The 23,038-nt window shown below is 46.5% G+C and overlaps 1 protein-coding gene across 1 annotated transcript in view; it reads right to left on the reverse strand.

Moving 5' to 3' along the window:
• Positions 1-23,038, reverse strand: part of unc5cb (unc-5 netrin receptor Cb) — a 188,768-nt gene that overhangs the window by 53,863 nt on the left and 111,867 nt on the right. The window contains exons 3-4 of the mRNA XM_065017547.1: positions 17,772-17,915; positions 5,800-5,903 (exon numbers count right to left, since the gene is read on the reverse strand). Of these exons, the coding sequence (XP_064873619.1) occupies positions 5,800-5,903; positions 17,772-17,915 (248 nt within the window). The remainder of the gene's footprint in view (positions 1-5,799; positions 5,904-17,771; positions 17,916-23,038) is intronic.

A 23,038-nucleotide genomic window follows, 5' to 3' on the forward strand; every position in this document is an offset into this window, starting at 1 on the left:
CTATACTAGTGGGGACCAGAAGTCCAACTTGGGGACATTTTGTTAGTCCCCACAAGCTGTATGGGGATAAGGGTTAAGGTTAGAATTAGTGTTAGGGTTAAGGTTTGGAGCTAGGGTTAGTTTTAGGGTTAGGAGCTAGGTTTAGGGTTACGGTTCGGTTTTCGGGGTTAGGGTTAAGGTCAGGGTAATGGTTAAGGTCAGGGTTATGGTTAAGGTCAGGGTTATGGTTAAGGATAGGTTTATTGGTCAGGGTTAGGGTAGGGTACGGGTTAGGATCAGGGGTTAGGGAAAATGGGACTGAACTGTACGTCTCCACAAGGTTAGTTTGTGTGTGTGTGTGTGTGTTGAGTAGTTAGAGTGGGAGTGTGTGTTTGTTCCAATATCTATCGGTACATCAGACATCAATGTGTAGCATCAGGGCTAGCTGTGTAAAGGGTCTGTGAGGCCTGAAGGATTATTCCTCCTCTGTCTCAACCCATCCCCTGGAGGAACACACTGTGTTTGTGTACTGTGTATTGGGGATGTTAATCTTTTTCTGTTTCTTTCTCACAACAAGAAAGTATGCTGCATCACCACAGTGGGCAGAAAGTATGCTGCATCACCACAGTGGGCAGAAAGTATGCTGCATCACCACAGTGGGCAGAAAGTAGTATGCTGCATCACCACAGTGGGCAGAAAGTATGCTGCAACACCACAGTGGGCAGAAAGTATGCTGTATCACCACAGTGGGCAGAAAGTATGCTGCATCACCACAGTGGGCAGAAAGTATGCTGCATCACCACAGTGGGCAGAAAGTATGCTGCATCACCACAGTGGGCAGAAAGTATGCTGCATCACCACAGTGGGCAGAAAGTATGCTGTATCACCACAGTGGGCAGAAAGTATGCTGCATCACCACAGTGGGCAGAAAGTATGCTGTATCACCACAGTGGGCAGAAAGTATGCTGTATCACCACAGTGGGCAGAAAGTATGCTGCATCACCACAGTGGGCAGAAAGTATGCTGTATCACCACAGTGGGCAGAAAGTATGCTGTATCACCACAGTGGGCAGAAAGTATGCTGTATCACCACAGTGGGCAGAAAGTATGCTGCATCACCACAGTGGGCAGAAAGTATGCTGTATCACCACAGTGGGCAGAAAGTATGCAGTTTCTTGCTGTAGAGGAATCATTATAACTTGTTATCTTGTGCCAATGCAGATTATTTTGGCTACTGCAGGTCAGCATCAAAGCATTGATGATGTCAGCGCTTTTAAACCACCAAAACACATCAAAAGTGGTGCTTTTAAACCACTCATATACCAGTATTTTGTATTCACAATACATTTTCATATTTTCAGGAGTATGTGCTTCAATATTACATAAATCCAATAATTGGAAAAGGACATAGACAAAAAAAACTGGGAGCAGATTAATATTGTAAAAGGTCAACAGGAGAAGTAGGCTACCTGTGTAATCTCAGATTATCAGAGATTATCCCATAATTGTGGAGGGTGTGGTGCATACAGTAGATGCCATTATGGATTAAATTGTGATAATCCCCTTTAAAACAGCACCAGAGTAGATAGAAATGGTTGTCCTCAGAAAACATGAATAATTCAATAGTAATACTACTGTGATTTTGACATACATTGCCAATAAACTGACTACCTGAAATTGCATCATCAGCTGTCATGTTCAATCCAATACAGTAATGAAGGACCACAAAAAATACAAAAGCTGCTCCCAGCATCCAAGGTCCATACCAGGTCAAACTGTGTGTTTGTATGTGTGTGTGTACAGTACGTGCGTGTGTGTGTGTGAGTACAGTATTATGTTTTGTTTTCATTCGAATATGTGATGTGAATCCTCGCGTAGCACCACCTACAGTACGCCTGGAAAATAAAGCTGAGTCCATGAGAATCCATCTAAGTGATTTAGCATAGTGCTGTAAGACATGGGCAGAATGGGCACATTAGGCCACCGCCTCGCTGCCTGGCATTGACTGCCTGCCTGCCTCACCCTCTCTGCCCTGGCCTGGGCATAGCCCTCTAGTGAAAGAGCCACGGAGACAACTGACAACCCACTGGATCCAAACCCAACAACCCTCAACAGCTCTTCTCTCTCTCCCTCCTTCTCTGTCTTCCTGTGGCTGGAATACAACAGCTCTTCTCTCCCTCCTTCTCTGTCTTCCTGTGGCTGGAATACGACAGCTCTTCTCTCTCTCCCTCCTTCTCTGTCTTCCTGTGGCTGGAATACGACAGACAGCTCTTCTCTCCCTCCCTCTCTGTCTCCCTGTGGCTGGAATACGACAGCTCTTCTCTCTCTCCCTGTGGCTGGAATACGACAGACAGCTCTTCTCTCCCTCCCTCTCTGTCTCCCTGTGGCTGGAATACGACAGCTCTTCTCTCTCTCCCTCTCTGTCTCCCTGTGGCTGGAATACAACAGCTCTTCTCTCTATTCCTCCCTCTCTGTCTCCCTGTGGCTGGAATACAACAGCTCTTCTCTCTCTTCCTCCCTCTCTGTCTCCCTGTGGCTGGAATACGACAGCTCTTCTCTCCCTCCCTCTCTGTCTCCCTGTGGCTGGAATATGACAGCTCTTCTCTCTCTTCGTCTCTCTCCCTGTGGCTGGAATACGACAGCTCTTCTCTCTCCCTCTCTGTCTCCCTGTGGCTGGAATACGACAGCTCTTCTCTCTCTTCCTCTCTGTCTCCCTGTGGCTGGAATATGACAGCTCTTCTCTATCTTCCTCTCTGTCTCCCTGTGGCTGGAATACAACAGCTCTTCTCTCTCTCCCTCTCTGTCTCCCTGTGGCTGGAATACGACAGCTCTTCTCTCTTTTCCTCCCTCTGTCTCCCTGTGGCTGGAATACAACAGCTCTTCTCTCTCTTCCTCTCTGTCTCCCTGTGGCTGGAATACAACAGCTCTTCTCTCTCTCCCTCTCTGTCTCCCTGTGGCTGGAATATGACAGCTCTTCTCTCTCTCCCTCTCTGTCTCCCTGTGGCTGGAATACGACAGCTCTTCTCTCTCTCCCTCTGTCTCCCTGTGGCTGGAATACAACAGCTCTTCTCTCTCTCCCTCTCTGTCTCCCTGTGTCTGGAATATGACAGCTCTTCTCTCTCCCTCCTTCTCTGTCTCCCTGTGGCTGGAATACGACAGCTCTTTCCTCTGCAGTGACTCTGCTACATATTTCTGCAGATGCATATGCAACCACAGACTTGGGCCCATCTGTTTTTCCCTAGCCGGGTTCCTAAAGCGTTTCTGTGAGAAAATGCCTGACAAACAGACAGAGAGAGAGAGAGAGAGAGAGAGAGAGAGAGAGAGAGAGAGAGAGAGAGAGAGAGAGAGAGAGAGAGAGAGAGAGAGGAAAAAGGCTCTCAGGATCAGTTCGGGTCTATTTTCTCTTTCAACAGCTGTGTTTTACTTCAGAAAATAAGAAAAATAAGGGTAATGGACTGGTGTCTTTATTTAAGTGAGGTAAGCAAGTGTGTGAATAATTAATGACGCTGGACACCTGCCTAGGCTTCCACTTCAATACAGTATCCCCTCCATTTTTATTCCATACAATCTGTCATTCCATTCAGACTTCAGGCACCTTTGTTGATGATGGCAGTGATATCATTGATTCTCTCTGCTCCGTCACAGGTGTGTCATCAGAATGAATTATCCCACTGAGCCAATCAGAGCGAAGAAGCTTGATTGGAATCACGCTGACACAAACAGTTGGAATCACCGATAGAAAAAAGCCTATTAGAAGAAGTAAGAAGTAGAGTTTCCAAGAGTTTTGGCCCAAACTTTTCTCTCCGTTTAGTTTTGTCAGCACTTCTCACCGAGGATAAAGGCAATGAAGTCCCACTCACTTAACTCAGATTTTCCAGGTCAGTCGCAGGCCTTTTCAGAGTTCAGACCTAAGAAGAACTCACTCCAAAGGATACTTATTTTTTTTTTCTCTCTCTCTCTCTCTCTCTCTCTCTCTCTCTCTCTCTCTCTCTCTCTCTCTCTCTCTCTCTCTCTCTCTCTCTCTCTCTCTCTCTCTCTCTCTCTCTCTCTCTCTCTCTCTCTCTCTCTCTCCCTCCCTCTGGCTCTCTCTCAATTCAATTCAATTCAACTTTATAAGCATGACGTAACAATGTACATATTTCCAAAGCTTACTTTGTATATTTACAATATTAAGATAATAAGAATCAAAATTGCCAACAGGACAACAGTAACAACAATAACCAAAGGTCAAAATAACCACATATTTAACAATAAGCATAGAGGTCATGTGCAGGTTGGATGGTCTGTCAGACACTGTCCCTCAACTTATGGCAGGCAGCAATGTAGTGCGCTGCCAACCCACAGCTCTCTGCGTCCTCCCCCAACAGGACGGGTAGCCTACTCTCATCAGAGAGGTTTTTGAAACCTTGAATAAGGGTTTCAAATTTGGGGAAATTACACTATCTAATTGTTTTATATCTTTGACATTTTGTCAGGAAATTCAGCTCTGTCTCAGGTTCTGCTGTGGTGTAGTGGTTGCACAGCCTTTCCTCTACAGGGAGCCAGGTTTTCCTGTGTCTACCCTTCTCAATGGCAAGGCTGTGCTCACTGAGCCTGTACTGTCAAGGTTTTTCTAAGGTTTTGATCAGTAACCATGGTCAAATAGTTAGCCACGGTGTACTGTCGATGTAGGGCCAGACAACACTGCATTTTGCTCTGTGCTTATGTTTCCCAATAAGCAATGTAGTTTTGTTTTGATTGTGTTGTAATTAGTTTTATTCTGATTGATTGGATGTTCTGGTCCTGATGCTTCAGTGTGTTAGTAGAACAAGTTAGAACATCTCACTCTCTCACTCTCTCACTCTCCCACTCTCCCACTCTCCCACTCTCTCACTCTCTCACTCTCTCACTCTCCCACTCTCCCACTCTCTCACTCTCCCACTCTCTCACTCTCCCACTCTCCCACTCTCGGCCCCTGTAATCTATAACGAAGGCCTTTGAATTCACCACAACGTTGTTAGGTAGTGGAATGGAGGGGTAGGGAGAAGTGCTACTTGACAGAGGGAGGATAATACACGGTGGCCCTGTTCAGGAGCCCTGCTCTCATTGCAGATAACTTCACGTTTCCCTTTCCCTTCCCTTAGCCACGTGTGATGACATGCCGAACCATTGCCCAATTTATTTAAGTAAGACATCCTGAAAGGTATGCATATCTGAGACAGAAACAACTTCATCTCAAATCTACCAGGCCACTTAAAAGATACACCCTCTTAAGATTCTAACAATTACTATTAATACATGCTATATTCAAATAAGCCTCCAGGAATGTGGTTCATGGTATCAGCCATAACACATTAGGAAGCATCGCGAACACAGGGGTGAGGAAGTTACCAATTGATTGGGCTAATCTTCCCTGCAGGAAGTGCACTTGAAGGATTTCCTCTGACCGAATAGGTGGGTAAAAAAAAGGAACACAATGAGGCCGGAAACCAATTTGTTGTTGTAAGAGTTATACGTCTTATTGGTTTGTCATATTGCTGCGGCAGAGCCAGCTCTATACGTTAAGATCAGCAGAAAGGAGCTGGAGTTGCCATCTGTTAGGGAGGAGTAGAGACCTGGTTAAGAAGTGAGGCCCCAGTGTAGCTGACATTATGGGGCCACAGCTTTAGGCTCTTACTGCTTACAGTAGCGCTCCAGAGACACAACTAAGTTCTGCATGTTCAGGGTTTACTTGGTGAGTGCCTGTATAAACCAGCGAAGGTTACTTACTTTACTTCATTCATATGAAGACAAAATACCAGTAAATCACTGATCCTTTTAGCCATAACCTTTCACCCTTACCTCAGCAGCAGGGATCCCTTCTGGTGGGCGGCACTGAAGAAGAACTTCCTGTTCCAGAGACACTTCCTTTCCCAGGGGCTCCTGGTCAAACGTCTTTCTGAGATCTGGAGGACAAAAATGGCAACCAACCATAAATAAACATTAACATATCCCTCACATTCTACACATGATGTATGTAATAATGAGGATGCTGAATTATTTCACTGGTGTCTTTTGATTAAAAAAAGACTTAGAAGGTTTTAGACTGTCGTTCTCAGTGCGCAGCTAGCAAATACAGTACTGCATAGGGCCAATAGAGCAGTCTCTGTGAGAAATAAAGCTTGACTTCTCTTTCTCTCTTTCTGTCCTCTTATTGCACAGAGAGCCTGAAGAATCAGAGGTGGGTGGCAGGGAGCTGCTGAGAAAGGGATCACTCTCCCTCCTCTAATAAAAAGCCACTAGTTCTCCAGTGTGTGAGCCTGATGGAGTAGGGCAGGACCGGGACCGGGGGGGCGTCATGCTACACTGGAACCCAAAGCTCATTAGATATATATCACCACCTGCTGGGATACGGTCTGGCAGAGGAGCTGCAGAAATAATATGGTGACGAGAAGGGAGAGAGAGCGAGAGAGAGAGGGAGGGAGCGAAAGAGAGAGAGAAAGAAAGAGAGAGGGAGCGAGAGAGAGGGGGAGAGAGAGGGGGAGAAAGGGGGAGTGATAGAGAGGGGGAGAGAGGGGGAGTGAGAGAGAGAGGGAGAGAGAGAGGGTTAGGGGAGAGAGAGAGAGGGGGTGAGAGAGAGAGAGAGAGAGAGGGGAGAGGGGCATAGAGGGAGAGAGAGGGCTTGAGAGGAGAGAGATTTGGAGAGAGTGAGGGGAGAGGGGGGAGAGAGAGCGAGAGAGAGAGGGAGAGAGAGAGGGTTAGGGGAGAGAGAGAGAGGGGGGGTGATAGAGAGAGAGGGAGGGAGAGGGGCATAGAGGAAGAGAGAGGGCTTGAGAGGAGAGAGATTTGGAGAGAGTGAGGGGGAGAGGGGGGGAGAGAGAGATAGCGAGAGAGAGAGAGACTGGGCTTGAGGTAGATTGTGTAAGAGGACAGGGGGAAGGGAGCTGTAGTGCTACAATTGCTAGAGAACAGACTCAGTGGAGTATTAAGTACACACTCATACTCCCAAACTCCAGTGACAGCACTTTCCACAGCCTGCAATGTCCCGGCTCTGCTTATCATTTTAACTGTCTGACACAGGAGCCCATTTAATCAAACCCAGTAACCACATTTAATGAATAGTCTAGAATAACATTGTTCCTGTAACAAAAAAACATGCTTCAGTTAATGTTGTAGTGTTTCTTTTTCTTTAAATCTGTAAACATTTTGTACTGTGTGTGAATTTAAATGTACAGGAGCTCGGTGAGACATTTTTTTGGACACAAAGTTGTAGCCCATAGAGTCAAAGAGCACACACACACACACACACACACACACACAAGTAACTCCCTGCCAGTGTGTAATCCCTGAGAATGGGTTGGAGGAGCTCACATGAAGCCAACTCTTGACTATCACTGTTAAACCAAGCATGGACCAGCCCTGCTTACAAAGCAAAGGAAGCGCAGAGCTGAAAGGTAAGCCAAGCTGGAAATCCCATATGCTCTGAAAGTACACTGTGTCTCTAGACGTCAAGGGTTTCCTGTGGAGTTTCAACCCCTCAGCCACCCTCAGGGCAAAACCAAGAAGAAAAGCATATTTGTGCATTGTGAATGGAGTTATACATCAAACTCTCTTTATGTCAGTTTGTGAATAATGTAAATTAAATGGTATTCAGGTATTTCTGCTGTAGGGCCAGATGAGCATGCCATCAGAGTGACGTGGTGAGGTTGGACCCAGGTGCAGAGAAGAGACCAGACGAGGAATTAGTGGCTAAGGATAAACAGAAATACTTTACTGATAAACAGTAGCCGCAGGATCACAGTATACTTGAAAAAAAAAACACACAGCCTGAAAAGCTCACTCAGGAAACGAACGCACACGGTAAACAATTACAGCTTCTGTAAAGGACCACAGAATCCTCATTCCACTGTGAAAGGACCGCCCCTGCTCCGGTGTACGAAGCGTCCTCCTCCACCACAAAGGGACGAGTCGGATCAGGGTGAACGAGGATAGGTCCAGAGGTGAAACGTCCCTTGAGCTCCATGAATGCCCCGTCAGCCTCAGGGGTCCAGCAAAAATGGGTCTGGGACTTGCGGGTAAGGACCGCGAGAGGCCGCTGCCACCGCACCAAAGTTGCGTATAAAACGTCGGTAAAAATGGACAAACCCGAGGGACCGCTGGAACTGCTTGAGTGAGGTGGGACGGAGCCAGCCGGCAACCGCCTCAATCTTTACGGGGTCCATATGCATTCCTGCAGTAGAGGTAATGTGACCCAGGAAGCAAACCTGGGATACGTGGAACTCACACTTCTCTATCTTGGCGTATAGTTGACTCTGCAGGAGGCATCTCAGGAGTTGGCGGACGTGCAGTACTGTATGTGTTCCCGAAGGGTCTTGGAGAAGATCAAGATGTCATTGAGGTAAACAAAGATGAACCGATTCAACATGTCCCTCAGGGTGTAATTGACCAATGCTTGGAAGACTTCCGGTGAGTTCGATAAGGGTATGACCAAATATTCATAGTGGCCACTAGGGGTGTTAAAGGAAATCCTCCACTCATCTCCCTCCCTGATTCTCACCAGATTGTAAGCATTGCGGATGTCCAGTTTGGTGAAGAATTGGGCCCCTTGGACCTACTCCAATGTGGAGGACATCAAGGGTAGGGGGTAACGATTCTTGATCGTAATCTGGTTCAGCCCTCTGTAATCGATGCAGGGATGCAGGCCTCCATCCTTCTTACCTACGAAGAAGAATCCTGCACCAGCAGGCGATGTAGAGGGACGAATGAAACCTGCCTCCAGCGACCCCCGGATGTAATTGTCCATGACTGCTGCTTCAGGGGTTTGAGAGGGAGTACAGACAACCCTGGGGAGGTGTGGTGCTGGGTAGGAGTTTTATGGCACAGCCGTAAGGACGATGAGGGGGAAGGGTGGCGTCTGCCTCTTACTGAAGGCCTCCCAGAGGTGGAAGTATTCGGGAGGGAGAGCAGAAAAGTCTTGGTCTTCAAGGGATGCAGGATGACACGGTGAGGCATTTAGTCTGGCAGTCCTTACCCCAGTCTAGTAGGTGTCCCATGGACCAGGAAACTAGTGGGGTTTGTAGCGCTAGCCAGGGGTACCTTAGGATAATGAGGTTCTCGGGAGCAATGATCAACAGTCTCAGAGTGGTTCACCCCAACATGCAGTAGAATGGGCTTGGTCTGATATTCCCCCTGACCGGAGCCAATGGGTATCCATTGAGGGCTTGAATCTGCAGAGGGATGGTACATTTCACGCAGGGGATCTGTAACTCTCTGGCGAAGTCTTGATCAATGAAATAATCCGTGGCCCAGTCCACAAATGCTTGAATCTGGTGCTGACGGTTGTCCCAGTGGAGGATTGTGGGTAGTAACAGGCAGTGACTGGGTAGCCCAGAGGTAACTGCACAGCTCATCAGGGCCTCCTCCTGTCCTGGCGAGCTCTGGCGTTTCCGGTCAGCTCTGGGCAGGTAGCATGGTGATGGCAGAGACCTCCGCAGTAGAGGCAGCAAGGTTGGACCAAGGTGCAGAGAAGAGACCAGACGAGGAATCAGTGGTTAAGGATAAACAGAAATACTTTACTGAGAAACGGAAGCCGCAGGATCACACTACACTTTCAAAAATAACAAACACTAAGTCTCGAAAACTCACTCAGGTAACGAACGCACACGGTAAACAATTCAAGCCTCTCCAAAGGACCACAGAAAAACACATATATTTTAACAAGGACATCTAGGAGTGGCTCCAGCCGCGGAGCCATGAAGACCACCACGTAATTGTTTGAAGTCTCTAACAATACCCGGATCCAGGATGTCCAGGGCAGGCACCCACACCCTCCCAGTCCACCAGGTACGGTAGGGTCCCTCGAACCCGACGAGCCTCCAACAGATGCCGGACCGTGTCTCTAGAGCTGTCTCTGCCACCCTCTGGTGCCAGAAGGAACCATGGTAATCAGCGGGCTAGTGGACAGACATAGTGGGTACTAGAAATAAGAAGGACTGTAAAATTGACAGATTTACAACAGAATATTACCCTTCAGAAAGTCAAGGATAGTCGATGTGGTTGTGATGTTGTGAGAGAGAGCTATACTAATTGATTTGGGTCAGAAGTACTCTAAGCACCTCTCAGTATCCATGGAAACCATCCGTTGGGGTAGTTAAGGGTTCCACCAACTTTTGTAGACAGATTCTGGAAGGACATAACATAGGGCTGTTACAGACATCTTGTGCGAACGTAAATTGACGATTTATGGTTTTAGATGGCTTTAGCATTTTGTTTTTTGGATTCTGAAAGAAAGGAGATCTGCTGACACGCAGATAAAGAAAATGTAAGCATCGACAGATGGATAGTGAAACGTCTTTTATGGAAGTAACCACAAAATGTTCCTCCCAGCTGGTTCAGAAATGGTCTCCTCATCACCATTGTAATTTGAGCAAAATAGAAACCACAAAGTGGAAAAGAGTGGATTTGATGCCTACATCCACACTATGTGACTGCTCCCCACTGGCATGTCTGAACACTGCTGCTGACACTGAGTGAGTGAGTGAGTGAGTGAGTGAGTGAGTGAGTGAGTGAGTGAGTGAGTGAGTGAGTGAGTGAGTGAGTGAGTGAGTGAGTGAGTGAGTGAGTGAGTGAGTGAGTGAGTGAGAGAGAGAATGCATTGGTTTGAGTGCGATCAAACCAACGCTATTAAAGAGTTGTGATGTTGGGCAGCAGGCTGGCATACTGTCAGACTGAAGGAGAGAGGAATGCCAAGAGAAGAATCACTCAGAAAGCCTCTGAAATGCCAATACTATAGTACAGCCATTGGCAGAGTTTGAAGACAGAACTATGTAGACAATGGGGACTATTTTAAGGTGGCTGAGCATTTAACAACTCTCCAGTCATTCTCCATGGTGTAAGTCTGTCCGGCAGACATTTGGAACTATTACAGAAGAAGTCTCAATTCCATGACATAAATATAACTCTCTGAGTCACTCAGGAGCCAGCCTGCTCTGGGATTTAAGGTTATACATGTTAATTATCTCTCTAGTCCGTACATAGTCTGTCCACCCATTTGATATCGAGTCCAAATGCCTCTTCCCAAAGCTGGACTTCAGCTGGTTTCAGTTAGAGGACTATCAAAAGAGAGAGAAGTCCAACTGGAATTGAAACAGCTTATTGATCATCTCACCACTCGACATCCCCTGCTGGAGGAGAAGAGCTTAACTTTGAGATGTTCTCATAACAAAATACATTAGCACCAGACTTTAGCCAAAACCCCACTGTACACCATAACAGCCGGATCAGCACCAGGGTCCAAATAGCCCTGAAACACAAGTACTAGGAGAACTGAAGTTCCATTTCAACCTCATGTCTGTCTTTAGGAGCATATGGTGCATTTCAACCTCAGGTCTGTCTTTAGGAGCATATGGTGCATTTCATGCTGAAATGGAAAGTTTGCATTGAAAGCAATTTCCGTAAAGATCAAGTATGAAATTAAAAGATTGGATCGTGCGTATAAGATTGAGGGAAACGTATTCAGATGTACAGTAGCTTTGGGGGATTTCGTCAGTATGCTGTTTTTTTTTATCAGAGAGAGAGCGAGAAGTGTGTGTGTGAGAGAGAAATGGAGGAACAGAGAGTGAAAAGAGTAGCTCCTGAGTGATATTTATGAACCGTGTCTCCTTCCTCTCTGTTCTCCTCCTCCTCCTCTCCCAGGCTCAGGCGATGTGGAGCTGGGTGAGCAGCAGGGTATAAGGCTGAGTAGACATTCCTGTGGGAGTCACACCATTCCCTGTTACACCACAGAAATACCTCTGCCTCCCCAGGCCTCCCTACAGGCCCCAGCTACCACCACATTTGACTGCCATTATGCTAAGTGCATGGTGTTTGGCTTCTTGTCCTGCGAAATTACAGAAGTCTCACAGTCATGGGTTATTTCGACGCAATCTCTCCCCCACTTAATACACCTATAAACCCTGATGCAGATGTAAACTAGAGGACTGGCGACCAGAGAGAATTACCAAGGTGAAACTTAATTAGATGAATGTGAGCTTTACTAGTTTTGTGAAAAATAACAACGCCACAAACACATACAATTTCAGCTTCTAGGTTCAGTATAACGGGTTTAATTACCTAGGTCAATCGAAGGACATTTTTTGTTGGGTTTTCTGAGAAGTCATTCATTTCATTTGCTTGTGTACCCATTTCAGCGTCTCTATGGTGTTTAATGACGCTATCGAAATACCTCAAGAATGGTGGCAAGTCATTCTGAGGTCGCAACAAGTACAGAATGTCACAGTAAAGTTGCATAGGAATAAACCACCAGGTAGAACTATAAGCATCCCCTGACCTGTCGGTCAGGTCACAGGTAACCATGGAGAGGAAAGTGGAGTCAGGTAAATCACTGGCCAATGAGAGTCCATGTCATTTTAGCAGAAGGGAAACGTGGGCTGCAATAAATCACAATAACACCCAAACAGTCACGAACGTACCACAAATCACAGTGGGGGGGGGAAGAATAGTCTGGGTCCACAGAGGACAGCCTTTATGACACCACCTGCCTCACAGTGTTAACATTGATCACATTGATCACTAGCCCCCCCCCCCTCATCACCACCCAACCACCACCTGAATTTATCAGCCCTGAGTGTTACTTAGCCCCTGATTAAACCATCTGTTTGAGGGAGGGGAGGGAGGGGGACAAGGGGGGGGGGACTAGTCCAGAGTTTCCATTAGTCTCCTGAGGGACTGTGGCTATCTATGAGGTGGCCTGGGTCTGCCAGGAAGCCCAGGAGAGAGAGGAGCTACAGTAATCCATTCAGGACAATCTAATAGCGGGGCAAGAGGGATCCATTCTGATAGCAGAGGAAGAAGGATCCATTCTAATAGCAGAGGAAGAAGGATCCATTCTAATAGCAGAGGAAGAAGGATCCATTCTAATAGCAGAGGAAGAAGGATCCATTCTAATAGCAGAGGAAGAAGGATCCATTCTAATAGCAGAGGAAGAAGGATCCATTCTAATAGCAGAGGAAGAAGGATCCATTCCAATAGCAGAGGAAGAAGGATCCATTCCAATAGCAGAGGAAGAAGGATCCATTCTAATAGCAGAGGAAGAAGGATCCATTCTAATAGCAGAGGAAGAAGGATCCATTCTAATAGCAGAGCAAGAGGGATCCATTCTAATAGCAGAGGAAGAAGGATCCATTCTGATTTGAGGGAAAGGTTAGCCCTGGCAGGCTGCTGATCATGGCTGATTATGTGGAGGTGGAGGCATTGGCAGACTTACCATTAGCCAGAAGAGGCAATTGCCTCAGGCCTCACATCATCAAGGGGCCTCATGAGCTGGGCATTAACTTTGTTTTGCTCCATTCGAGGTCAAATAAATAAACGAATACAAAAAAAATCCCCATCCAAATCTGTCTGTTTAAGCTCGAGATATCTGTCGGCATGGGCTCAATCCACTGCATCTGCAGAGGGCAGAGCTACAGTACAGAGCTACAGTACAGAGCTACCGTACAGAGCTACAGTACAGAGCTACAGTACAGAGCTACAGTACAGAGCTACAGTACAGAGCTACCGTACAGAGCTACAGTACAGAGCTACAGTACAGAGCTACCGTACAGAGCTACAGTACAGAGCTACAGTACAGAGCTACAGTACAGAGCTACAGTACAGATCTACAGTACAGTCAGGGGTGTTTGTCAGACTCTCGAAAATGGTTCTCTCACGAACACATCTGTAGTGTCCAAATGGTTTGGCCTACAAAATGAATATGACCCCTCTAAGGAAATATGAGACTCTCACAAACACAATGGTGTTCTCCATTTTTCTCTACAGGACTCGTCTGAAAGTAACCCGGTACTGGCCCGAAAGATATATAGAAGTGAATCGGGAATTTGCACGTAAAAGGTATACAGGTAATTCCATGGTAAAAAATATTTGTTGCACATACGATACTAATCTAGTGAGCATTATTGGAGCTGCGCCCAAAAACACGGCATTTGATTGGTTTGACGTGTAGCGAGATGTCACTGATTTACCTACTTAGCTATTTCTCTGCTGTGAACTTCCCCAGGCTTACCCGTATTAGAGGAGCCTGGTTGTCGACGAGGCTAGCTTACAAGAAACTCAGACTGGCCTCTGCAGGGGGCCTCCGAATCACTAAGTCCACCCATAGGTGGAGCTGAAGGTGGAAGTAGAGGTGGAGGTGGAACAGCTAATGATGTGGAGGTAGAGGTAGAGGTGGAACAGCTAATGATGTGGAGGTAGAGGTAGAAGTGGAGAGCAGCGGGGGACTCTGTGGAGAGACTGCAGGGGACTACTCCATCAGTCAGTGGCTGGCCTGGCATACCAACACAGGTAGCCTACGGCTAAAGTAAGGTGGAAGTAGAGGTGGAGGTGGAACAGCTAATGATGTGGAGGTAGAGGTAGAGGTGGAGAGCAGCGGGGGAACTCTGTGGAGAGACTGCAGGGGACTACTCCATCAGTCAGTGGCTGGCCTGGCATACCAACACAGGTAGCCTACGGCTAAAGTAAGGTGGAAGTAGAGGTGGAGGTGGAACAGCTAATGATGTGGAGGTAGAGGTAGAGGTGGAACAGCTAATGATGTGGAGGTAGAGGTAGAGGTGGAGGTGGAGAGCAGCGGGGGAACTCTGTGGAGAGACTGCAGGGGACTACTCCATCAGTCAGTGGCTGGCCTGGCATACCAACACAGGTAGCCTACGGCTAAAGTAAGGTGGAAGTAGAGGTGGAGGTGGAACAGCTAATGATGTGGAGGTAGAGGTAGAGGTGGAGAGCAGCGGGGGAACTCTGTGGAGAGACTGCAGGGGACTACTCCATCAGTCAGTGGCTGGCCTGGCATACCAACACAGGTAGCCTACGGCTAAAGTAAGGTGGAAGTAGAGGTGGAACAGCTAATGATGTGGAGGTAGAGGTAGAGGTGGAGAGCAGCGGGGGAACTCTGTGGAGAGACTGCAGGGGACTACTCCATCAGTCAGTGGCTGGCCTGGCATACCAACACAGGTAGCCTACGGCTAAAGTAAGGTGGAAGTAGAGGTGGAACAGCTAATGATGTGGAGGTAGAGGTAGAGGTGGAGAGCAGCGGGGGAACTCTGTGGAGAGACTGCAGGGGACTATTCCATCAGTCAGTGGCTGGCCTGGCATACCAACACAGGTAGCCTACGGCTAAAGTAAGGTGGAAGTAGAGGTGGAGGTGGAACAGCTAATGATGTGGAGGTAGAGGTAGAGGTGGAGAGCAGCGGGGGAACTCTGTGGAGAGACTGCAGGGGACTACTCCATCAGTCAGTGGCTGGCCTGGCATACCAACACAGGTAGCCTACAGCTAAAGTAAGGTGGAAGTAGAGGTGGAACAGCTAATGATGTGGAGGTAGAGGTAGAGGTAGAGGTGGAGGTGGAACAGCTAATGATGTGGAGGTAGAGGTAGAGGTAGAGGTGGAGGTGGAACAGCTAATGATGTGGAGGTAGAGGTAGAGGTGGAACAGCTAATGATGTGGAGGTAGAGGTAGAGGTAGAGGTGGAGGTGGAACAGCTAATGATGTGGAGGTAGAGGTAGAGGTAGAGGTGGAGGTGGAACAGCTAATGATGTGGAGGTAGAGGTAGAGGTAGAGGTGGAGGTGGAACAGCTAATGATGTGGAGGTAGAGGTAGAGGTGGAACAGCTAATGATGTGGAGGTAGAGGTAGAGGTAGAGGTGGAGGTGGAACAGCTAATGATGTGGAGGTAGAGGTAGAGGTGGAACAGCTAATGATGTGGAGGTAGAGGTAGAGGTGGAACAGCTAATGATGTGGAGGTAGAGGTAGAGGTAGAGGTGGAGGTGGAACAGCTAATGATGTGGAGGTAGAGGTAGAGGTGGAACAGCTAATGATGTGGAGGTAGAGGTAGAGGTGGAGAGCAGCGGGGGAACTCTGTGGAGAGACTGCAGGGGACTACTCCATCAGTCAGTGGCTGGCCTGGCATACCAACACAGGTAGCCTACGGCTAAAGTAAGGTGGAAGTAGAGGTGGAGGTGGAACAGCTAATGATGTGGAGGTAGACGTAGAGGTGGAGAGCAGCGGGGGAACTCTGTGGAGAGACTGCAGGGGACTACTCCATCAGTCAGTGGCTGGCCTGGCATACCAACACAGGTAGCCTACGGCTAAAGTAAGGTGGAAGTAGAGGTGGAGGTAGAACAGCTAATGATGTGGAGGTAGAGGTAGAGGTGGAGAGCAGCGGGGGAACTCTGTGGAGAGACTGCAGGGGACTACTCCATCAGTCAGTGGCTGGCCTGGCATACCAACACAGGTAGCCTACGGCTAAAGTAAGGTGGAAGACAGAGCTGGTAAGATGAGAGCAACTGAACTGGCCTTGAAGCTATGTGCAATGGTCCCAGGCTTGTGACTTTAGTAGGACTGTATAGGCAGTCTTAACTGATGAGTAGTAACAGAGGTACAAGCTCTGTTCTTTCTCAGAGACCTAGTTGTGTGTTATCCTGACAGGGTCCCTGAAAGGCTTTAGTTGCGGGCCCTCTGACACCCGTCACAATGGACATCGAAGCACTAAGTATCCCCAATCTGGATTCAGGCGTAATCGTAAAAGAGTACATGTAAATCTGGCTCCCTACATTTAGTATGATATGTTACATTTCGTATAGTATGTAATTCATTTGTGTATGTCCATCGCCCATTTCGTTATGAATTACAATTCACATGATATGTTACGAATTGCAATTCGTACAGTATTTTACGTATTTGCAATATGTATCATAAGTTGCAAATTTCTATTTGTTGTTGCTACGGTTAGCTAGGTGGCTAACGTTGGCTAGGTTAGGGGTGAAGATTTAGGTTAAAGGGTTAAGGTTAGGGTTAGGGGAAAGGTTAGTAACATGCTAAGTAGTTGTAAAGTAGCTCAAAAGAAGTAAGTAGTTGCTAGTTAGCTAAAATGCTAAAGGTGTCCGTGATGAGATTCGTTATATGGCGTGATACGCCTACCCATCCACCCCGACCTTCCCTCTTCCGTTTTTTTCCTTAAGTAACCTTCTGTCTTATGTAACCATACCCAATGTAACATATCATACTAATTTGAGTGTCTGAGATTTACATTTACTATGTTACGTCTAGTCTATGAGACCAGGTTGGTGTCCGAGAGACCTCGGTCAGTCTATTAAAGAAAAAGAAAGACTGGACACAACATAGGCGGAAGTCAGAAATGCATAGGGTTCTGAAGATTGAAGCCCTGTGGCTCAGAGAAGATAAAGTGGGGAAAGATGTGTAAAAAGTAAATTGATCACTCAACAACCGAAAGACATACAAATACTCAGTTCTCTCTATCTCTCTCTCTCTCTCTCTCTCTCTCTCTCTGCCTTAGAGTTTCCACTTCCCTTCATGTTTTGATTGCCACATCCTTCGGGTGAAATAAAAATGGTTTAAGCACGAGTGAAGAAATAAGCGTGTTGTTGCTGGAAGACTTGTTTATATTTGGTATACTTGCCAGTCAAATTACTAACATAAGAAAAGGGAATTTGAGGACCACCAACAAATAAAGGGAAACGTTGGCAGAAACATGTATTTGATCCTTTCTACTTCGTGTATACAACCCTCCCTGTCTCTGTTTCTCTCCATTTATACAGAATGTGACTGGAGTTTATGGGTTGTTTTAAGGGCCATTAGTCGTGAGAGCCCTTTCTTGACTGCCTGTCAAACTGTTTCTGTTGTACATGCATGAGAATGTATCTGAACTCTCAGTGACTGGTGGCTTCTTTGACTGTCAGGACAAGGGATGGGGACAGGAATGGGTCCCAGTATGGGGACAGAGTTGAGGGGTTACAAATGGGATATGGGAGAAGGGTTGCTGGGTACTTACAGGCGATGCGGACGTGGGCCTTGCGGCTCTTGGTGGTCCCTGCAGAGCTCCAGGCTACACACTGACACCAGAAGTCCTCTGGCCCAAACAACTCCTCCACTTGCTGCCTTGTGATCTCAATACTGGCTTCTCGCACCACCAAGCCTGTGGAGGGGTGAGAGGGGGAGAGGGAGAGAGAGTCAGGACACCGGATCTACAGTATGCAGAGGTAGAGCCAACACTAGCCTTGGGTAGAGAGAGGGGACATTCAGAAGACGGAGCCAAAGCAATTTGAGGGAAATAATAGCTTAATCAAGTGAAATGAATGTTGCCCTCCCAGAGCATGGGCCTGAGAGTGTGCCAGCAGCACAATCTAAAGCTTCATTAAGAGGTTGTCAATGGTAACCTTTCACACCTGGGAAAGGAAAAGAGAGGAAATAAGAGGAAGACACTAATACCAGATCCAAACAGATACAGATGTACCAATTCAAAAGGCCACACACCACAACACCGCTCCTCCATTTAATATTAATACAGTTAAATGATCCATTGCATCGCATCTCAAAATCAGTCCACTGTCAAGACGGCTGCTTCTGGCGGCTGTTTGGCAATGGGTATCCATGTGTGCTCTGTGCTGTGGGAGTTAGCCTGGCCCATATTGTGGTGAGTTGCAGTGGGAAGGAGTTGTTCAGGTCCGGGGCTGTGCATGGGCCTGTGGGGGGAGGAAGCCTAGCAGTCTGATCAGCGTCATGGCTAACACAATCCTGTTTGCTAACTCCTCTGATTACTGCTCATCTGGGTGCCAGGGCCCAAACAAACAAATCAGCCCTGAAACAAACCCCTCTACCCACTGCACAGCTGCCCCTTCAGCTCAGATTACTGGGATAATGCTGTGTGTACTGTGTGTGTGTGTACTGTGTGTGTGTGTACTGTGTGTGCGTGTGTGAGTGTGCGTGTGAGCGCGCGATCGCGCGTGTGTGTATAGCTGGAAGTGCCAGGCTGCTTGGCACTGAGTATTCATGGATGATTCTTTGGTTTCTCAGCCCCTCATCCTTTTATCTTCTAATGTATTAGTGAGAGGATTAGACAGTATGGAGGTGGAGGATCTGACAGTTCTCTGACAGGAGAAACTTAGCGGCACAAACATTCAATACACACAACAATCTATAGACAGATAGAGAGGAGTCCTATGGCAACAGCCATACACCATAAATAACAAACAATGCAGTTGACAGTCTGCCGTATAAACTTTAGCTAACAGAACTATTGATCCACAGTGTTGGGGAGAGAGACAGAGGGAGAGAGACAGAGGGAGAGAGACAGAGGGAGAGAGACAGAGAGAGAGAGACAGAGAGAGAGACAAAGAGAGAGAGGGAGAGAGACAGAGGAGAGAGACAGAGGGAGAGAGACAGAGAGAGAGACAAAGAGAGAGAGGGAGAGAGACAGAGAGAGAGACAAAGAGAGAGAGGGAGAGAGAAAATCTGAAGTCAAATGTCTATTATTTGCTGATGATCTGGTGCTTCTGTCCCCAATCAAGGAGGGCCTACAGCAGCACATAGATATTCTGCACAGATTCTGTCAGACCTGGTCCCCGACAGTAAATCTCAGTAAGACAAAAATAATGGTGTTCCAAAAAAGGTCCAGTTGCCAGGACCAGAAATAGAAATTCCATCTAAACACCTTTGCCTAAACAATCAGCCCCACAGGTAACTTGCACAAAGCTGTGAACGATCTGAGAGGCAAGGCAAGAAGGGCCTTCTAAGCCATCAAAAGGAACATAAAATTCGACATACCTAAAAAATACTTGAATCGGTTATCAAACCCATTGCCCTTCATGGTTGTGAGGTCTGGGGTCTGCTCACCAACCAAGAATTCACAAAATGGGACAAACACCAAATTGAGACAAATTTGGTGTATAATATCCTCTGTGTACAACGTAAAACCCCCCAAAAATGCAGGGCAGAATCAGGCCGATACCCATTAATGATCAAAATCCAGAAAAGAGCTGTTCAATTCTACAACCATCTAAAAGGAAGCGATTCCCAAACCTTCCATAACAAAGCCATCACCTACAGAGAGATGAACCTGGAGAAGAGTCCCCTATGCAAGCTGGTCCTGGGGCTCTGTTCACAAACAAACCCCATAGAGCCCCAGGACAGCAACACAATTAGACCCAACCAAATCATGAGAAAACAAAAAGATAATTACTTGACACATTGGAAAGAATGTACAAAAAAACAGAGCAAACTAGAATGCTATTTGGCCCAAAACAGAGAATGCACAGTGGCAGAATACCTGGCCACTGTGACTGACCCAAACTTAAGGAAAGCTTTGACTATGTACAGACTCAGTGAGCATAGCCTTGCTATTGAGAAAGGCCGCCGTAGGCAGACCTGGCTCTCAAGAGAAGACAGGCTATGTGCACACTGCCCACAAAATGAGGTGAAAACTGAGCTGCACTTCCTAACCTCCTGCCAAATATGACCATATTAGAGACACACATTTCCCTCAGAATACACAGACACACAAAGAATTCGAAAACAAACCAAATTTGGATAAACTCTAGATAAAAAATATCTATTGGGTGAAATACCACAGTGCCATATCACAGAAGCAATATTTTGACCTGTTGTCACAAGAAAAGGGCAACCAGTGAAGAACAAACACCAGTGTAAATACAACCCATATCTATGTTCATTTATTTTCCCTTCTGTGCTTTAACTATTTGCACATCATATGACATTTGAAATGTCTTTATTATTTTGGAACTTTTGTGGGTGTAATGTTTACTGTTCATTTTTATTGTTTATTTCACTTTTGTTTATTATTTACTTCACTTGCTTTGGCAATGTTAACATATGTTTCCCATGCCAATAAAACCCTTATAATTGAGAGAGAGAGAGAGTAGAGCTGTGTTGTAATAAGGTGGGGGCAGAGAGGGCAGACTGAGCCAGAGAGTCACTTTATAATCCACCATGCAAACTGTTCCTCTGCCTCCTCTCCCCTCTGGTCACACCTCATGTGCCCTCTACACCTCCCTGTCAAACTCTCTTCTCCTAACAAACAAGTTGAGCTGGGGTTAACAGCCAACCCCACCACTCTCCACTGAATTCGGTTAGAGACTAGAGGAGCGTAAGGTAGGGTCATTTGATAGGTAGATGTTTGGTGGGTTTTATCCCCTATGATAACTACCGTAAAACTTGAATGTAAACGCAGCGGTTCAAATAGCCACCTGTCCCTTTTAAAACGTTTCAAATAAACGCTGAGAGTGTCACGTTCTGACCTTAGTTCTTTTGTTATGTATTTGTTTTAGTATTGCCAGGGCGTGAGTTGGGTGGGTTGTCTATGTTCGTTTTTCTATGATTTGGTATTTCTGTGTTTGGCCTGGTATGGTTCTCAATCAGAGGCAGCTGTCAATCGTTGTCCCTGATTGAGAACCATACTTAGGCAGCCTGTTTTCACCTTTGAGTTGTGGGTTGATTCTTTTCTGTTCAGTGTTTTTTGTATTCACCGTTCAGGACTGTTTCGTTTCGTTCTCGTTATTTTGTTTTGTGTTCATGATAATAAATTATCAATATGGACACTTACCACGCTGCGCATTGGTCCTCCTCTTCTTCCACCAACAACGGCCGTTACAGAGAGTAAATTACTGGTTTACGAGGTTACCATGAATGACCATTAATTGTTTACAAAGGTTTAATGTTTGATTTGTTACATTAAATTATTCTGTAATGGCTCAAAATATTGTGGCAATCATCTGTTTCTATCGCCAGTAAGAAACTGTTAGACATTAGCTGCTAACAGCTGAGAACTGCTAGCTAACTGCCAAGCACAAAAACAGTCAACAACAGGTACAGTACAGACAGGAGAACAATTATTGTCAAGGAAAATGTTTTATTTTTCTCGAAATAGAGGTATACTAAGACGAAAGAAACGTGACACCGTGTATGAATGATAACGCATTAGTGCAGGAAATGAAGAAATTAATTAAAAATGCTGGAAGTGAATGCTGGAATTAAACAATTAACTATGCAAATGAGCAAAAGCTATGTGCATTAAGGAAATAGAGGCCTGGCTCAAATAGAAGCCTGTCTCTAATCAGCAACTGTTGTGTTCAATGATTTAAGCAAATAAAGGCCGGGCTAGTAATTGGACTTTTACGGTGCCCTATTTCCCCATACACTCCCATCCATTACTGTAAGAATCCTCCTGAGCTGTGCACCTCTCTGTTTTCTCAACTCTATTTCTCCGGAGCGTACGGGTAGCCTCTAAATGAAGAGGAGGAGAGAGGAGAGAGAAGAGGAAAACACATGGCTGATTTCTTCAGGTTCAGGAGCTTTACACAGTCTCTTTGTACAGACACACAGACACCCAGCACACTGACGTCGTACACAACAGCTTAGCACTCATACAACATTTACACTGTGGGCCGACAGGCAGGCAGAGAGAGAGGCAAAGCTACCGCCATTCTGGCAGCAAACACGGTGTGTGTGTGTGAACGCGCCTTTGTGAGTCCTTGAACCTCTCTTTAGGTGTGTGTGTGTGTGCACGCACAGGTGTGTGCCTGCGTGTGTGTACAGGAGCGTGTACGAGCCTTTGCGTGTGCATTTGAATGTGTGTGCATGTGCCAGTGGGTGCCGGCGTCTGTGAGTTTCTGTGTGTGTGTGAATGAGAGAGAGAGAGAGAGAGAGAGAGAGAGAGAGAGAGAGAGAGAGAGAGAGAGAGAGAGCTACTGTACAGAGATTTAGAGAGATGGGTCAAGGGTCAGGAAGTTGGGAGAATATCACACAGAGTAGCAGAGTGGAAATCAATAGGGGTAACTATAAAAAGGGCCCGTATTCTCCATGGCTGGAAAGTGTGGCAGAATAAGTAGTATGTAAGATCCCAGTAGTGCCTGCCTCTGAGGAAGGCTTTAATGTCCACACAGAACAGGCGGCATCCATATGTTGATATTTAGACTGAGTAAGTAAAGACACCCCCATATCTACGTCAATTCGCCATGTCCAGTCAAGACAATCAGGAATTGTAGCGCTGAGTCAGAATAGACTGACAGACTGGACTCGTCTTTACAGCAATCACCATGTCCAGTCAACATGATAGCCGGCTACCACCCGGGCTACCACCCGGTACTCAACCCTGAACCTTAGAGAATGCTGCCCTATGTACATAGACATAGAACACCGGTCGCTTAATTCCTGTTTGCATCCTGTATTACCCACTTCATATGTACATACTGTATTCTAGTCAAGGCTCATCCTACATAACTACTACTGTACACACCTTTTCTA

The sequence above is a fragment of the Oncorhynchus nerka genome, linkage group LG4 (genome assembly GCF_034236695.1).
Source record: "Oncorhynchus nerka isolate Pitt River linkage group LG4, Oner_Uvic_2.0, whole genome shotgun sequence".
Classification (NCBI taxonomy): domain Eukaryota; kingdom Metazoa; phylum Chordata; class Actinopteri; order Salmoniformes; family Salmonidae; genus Oncorhynchus; species Oncorhynchus nerka.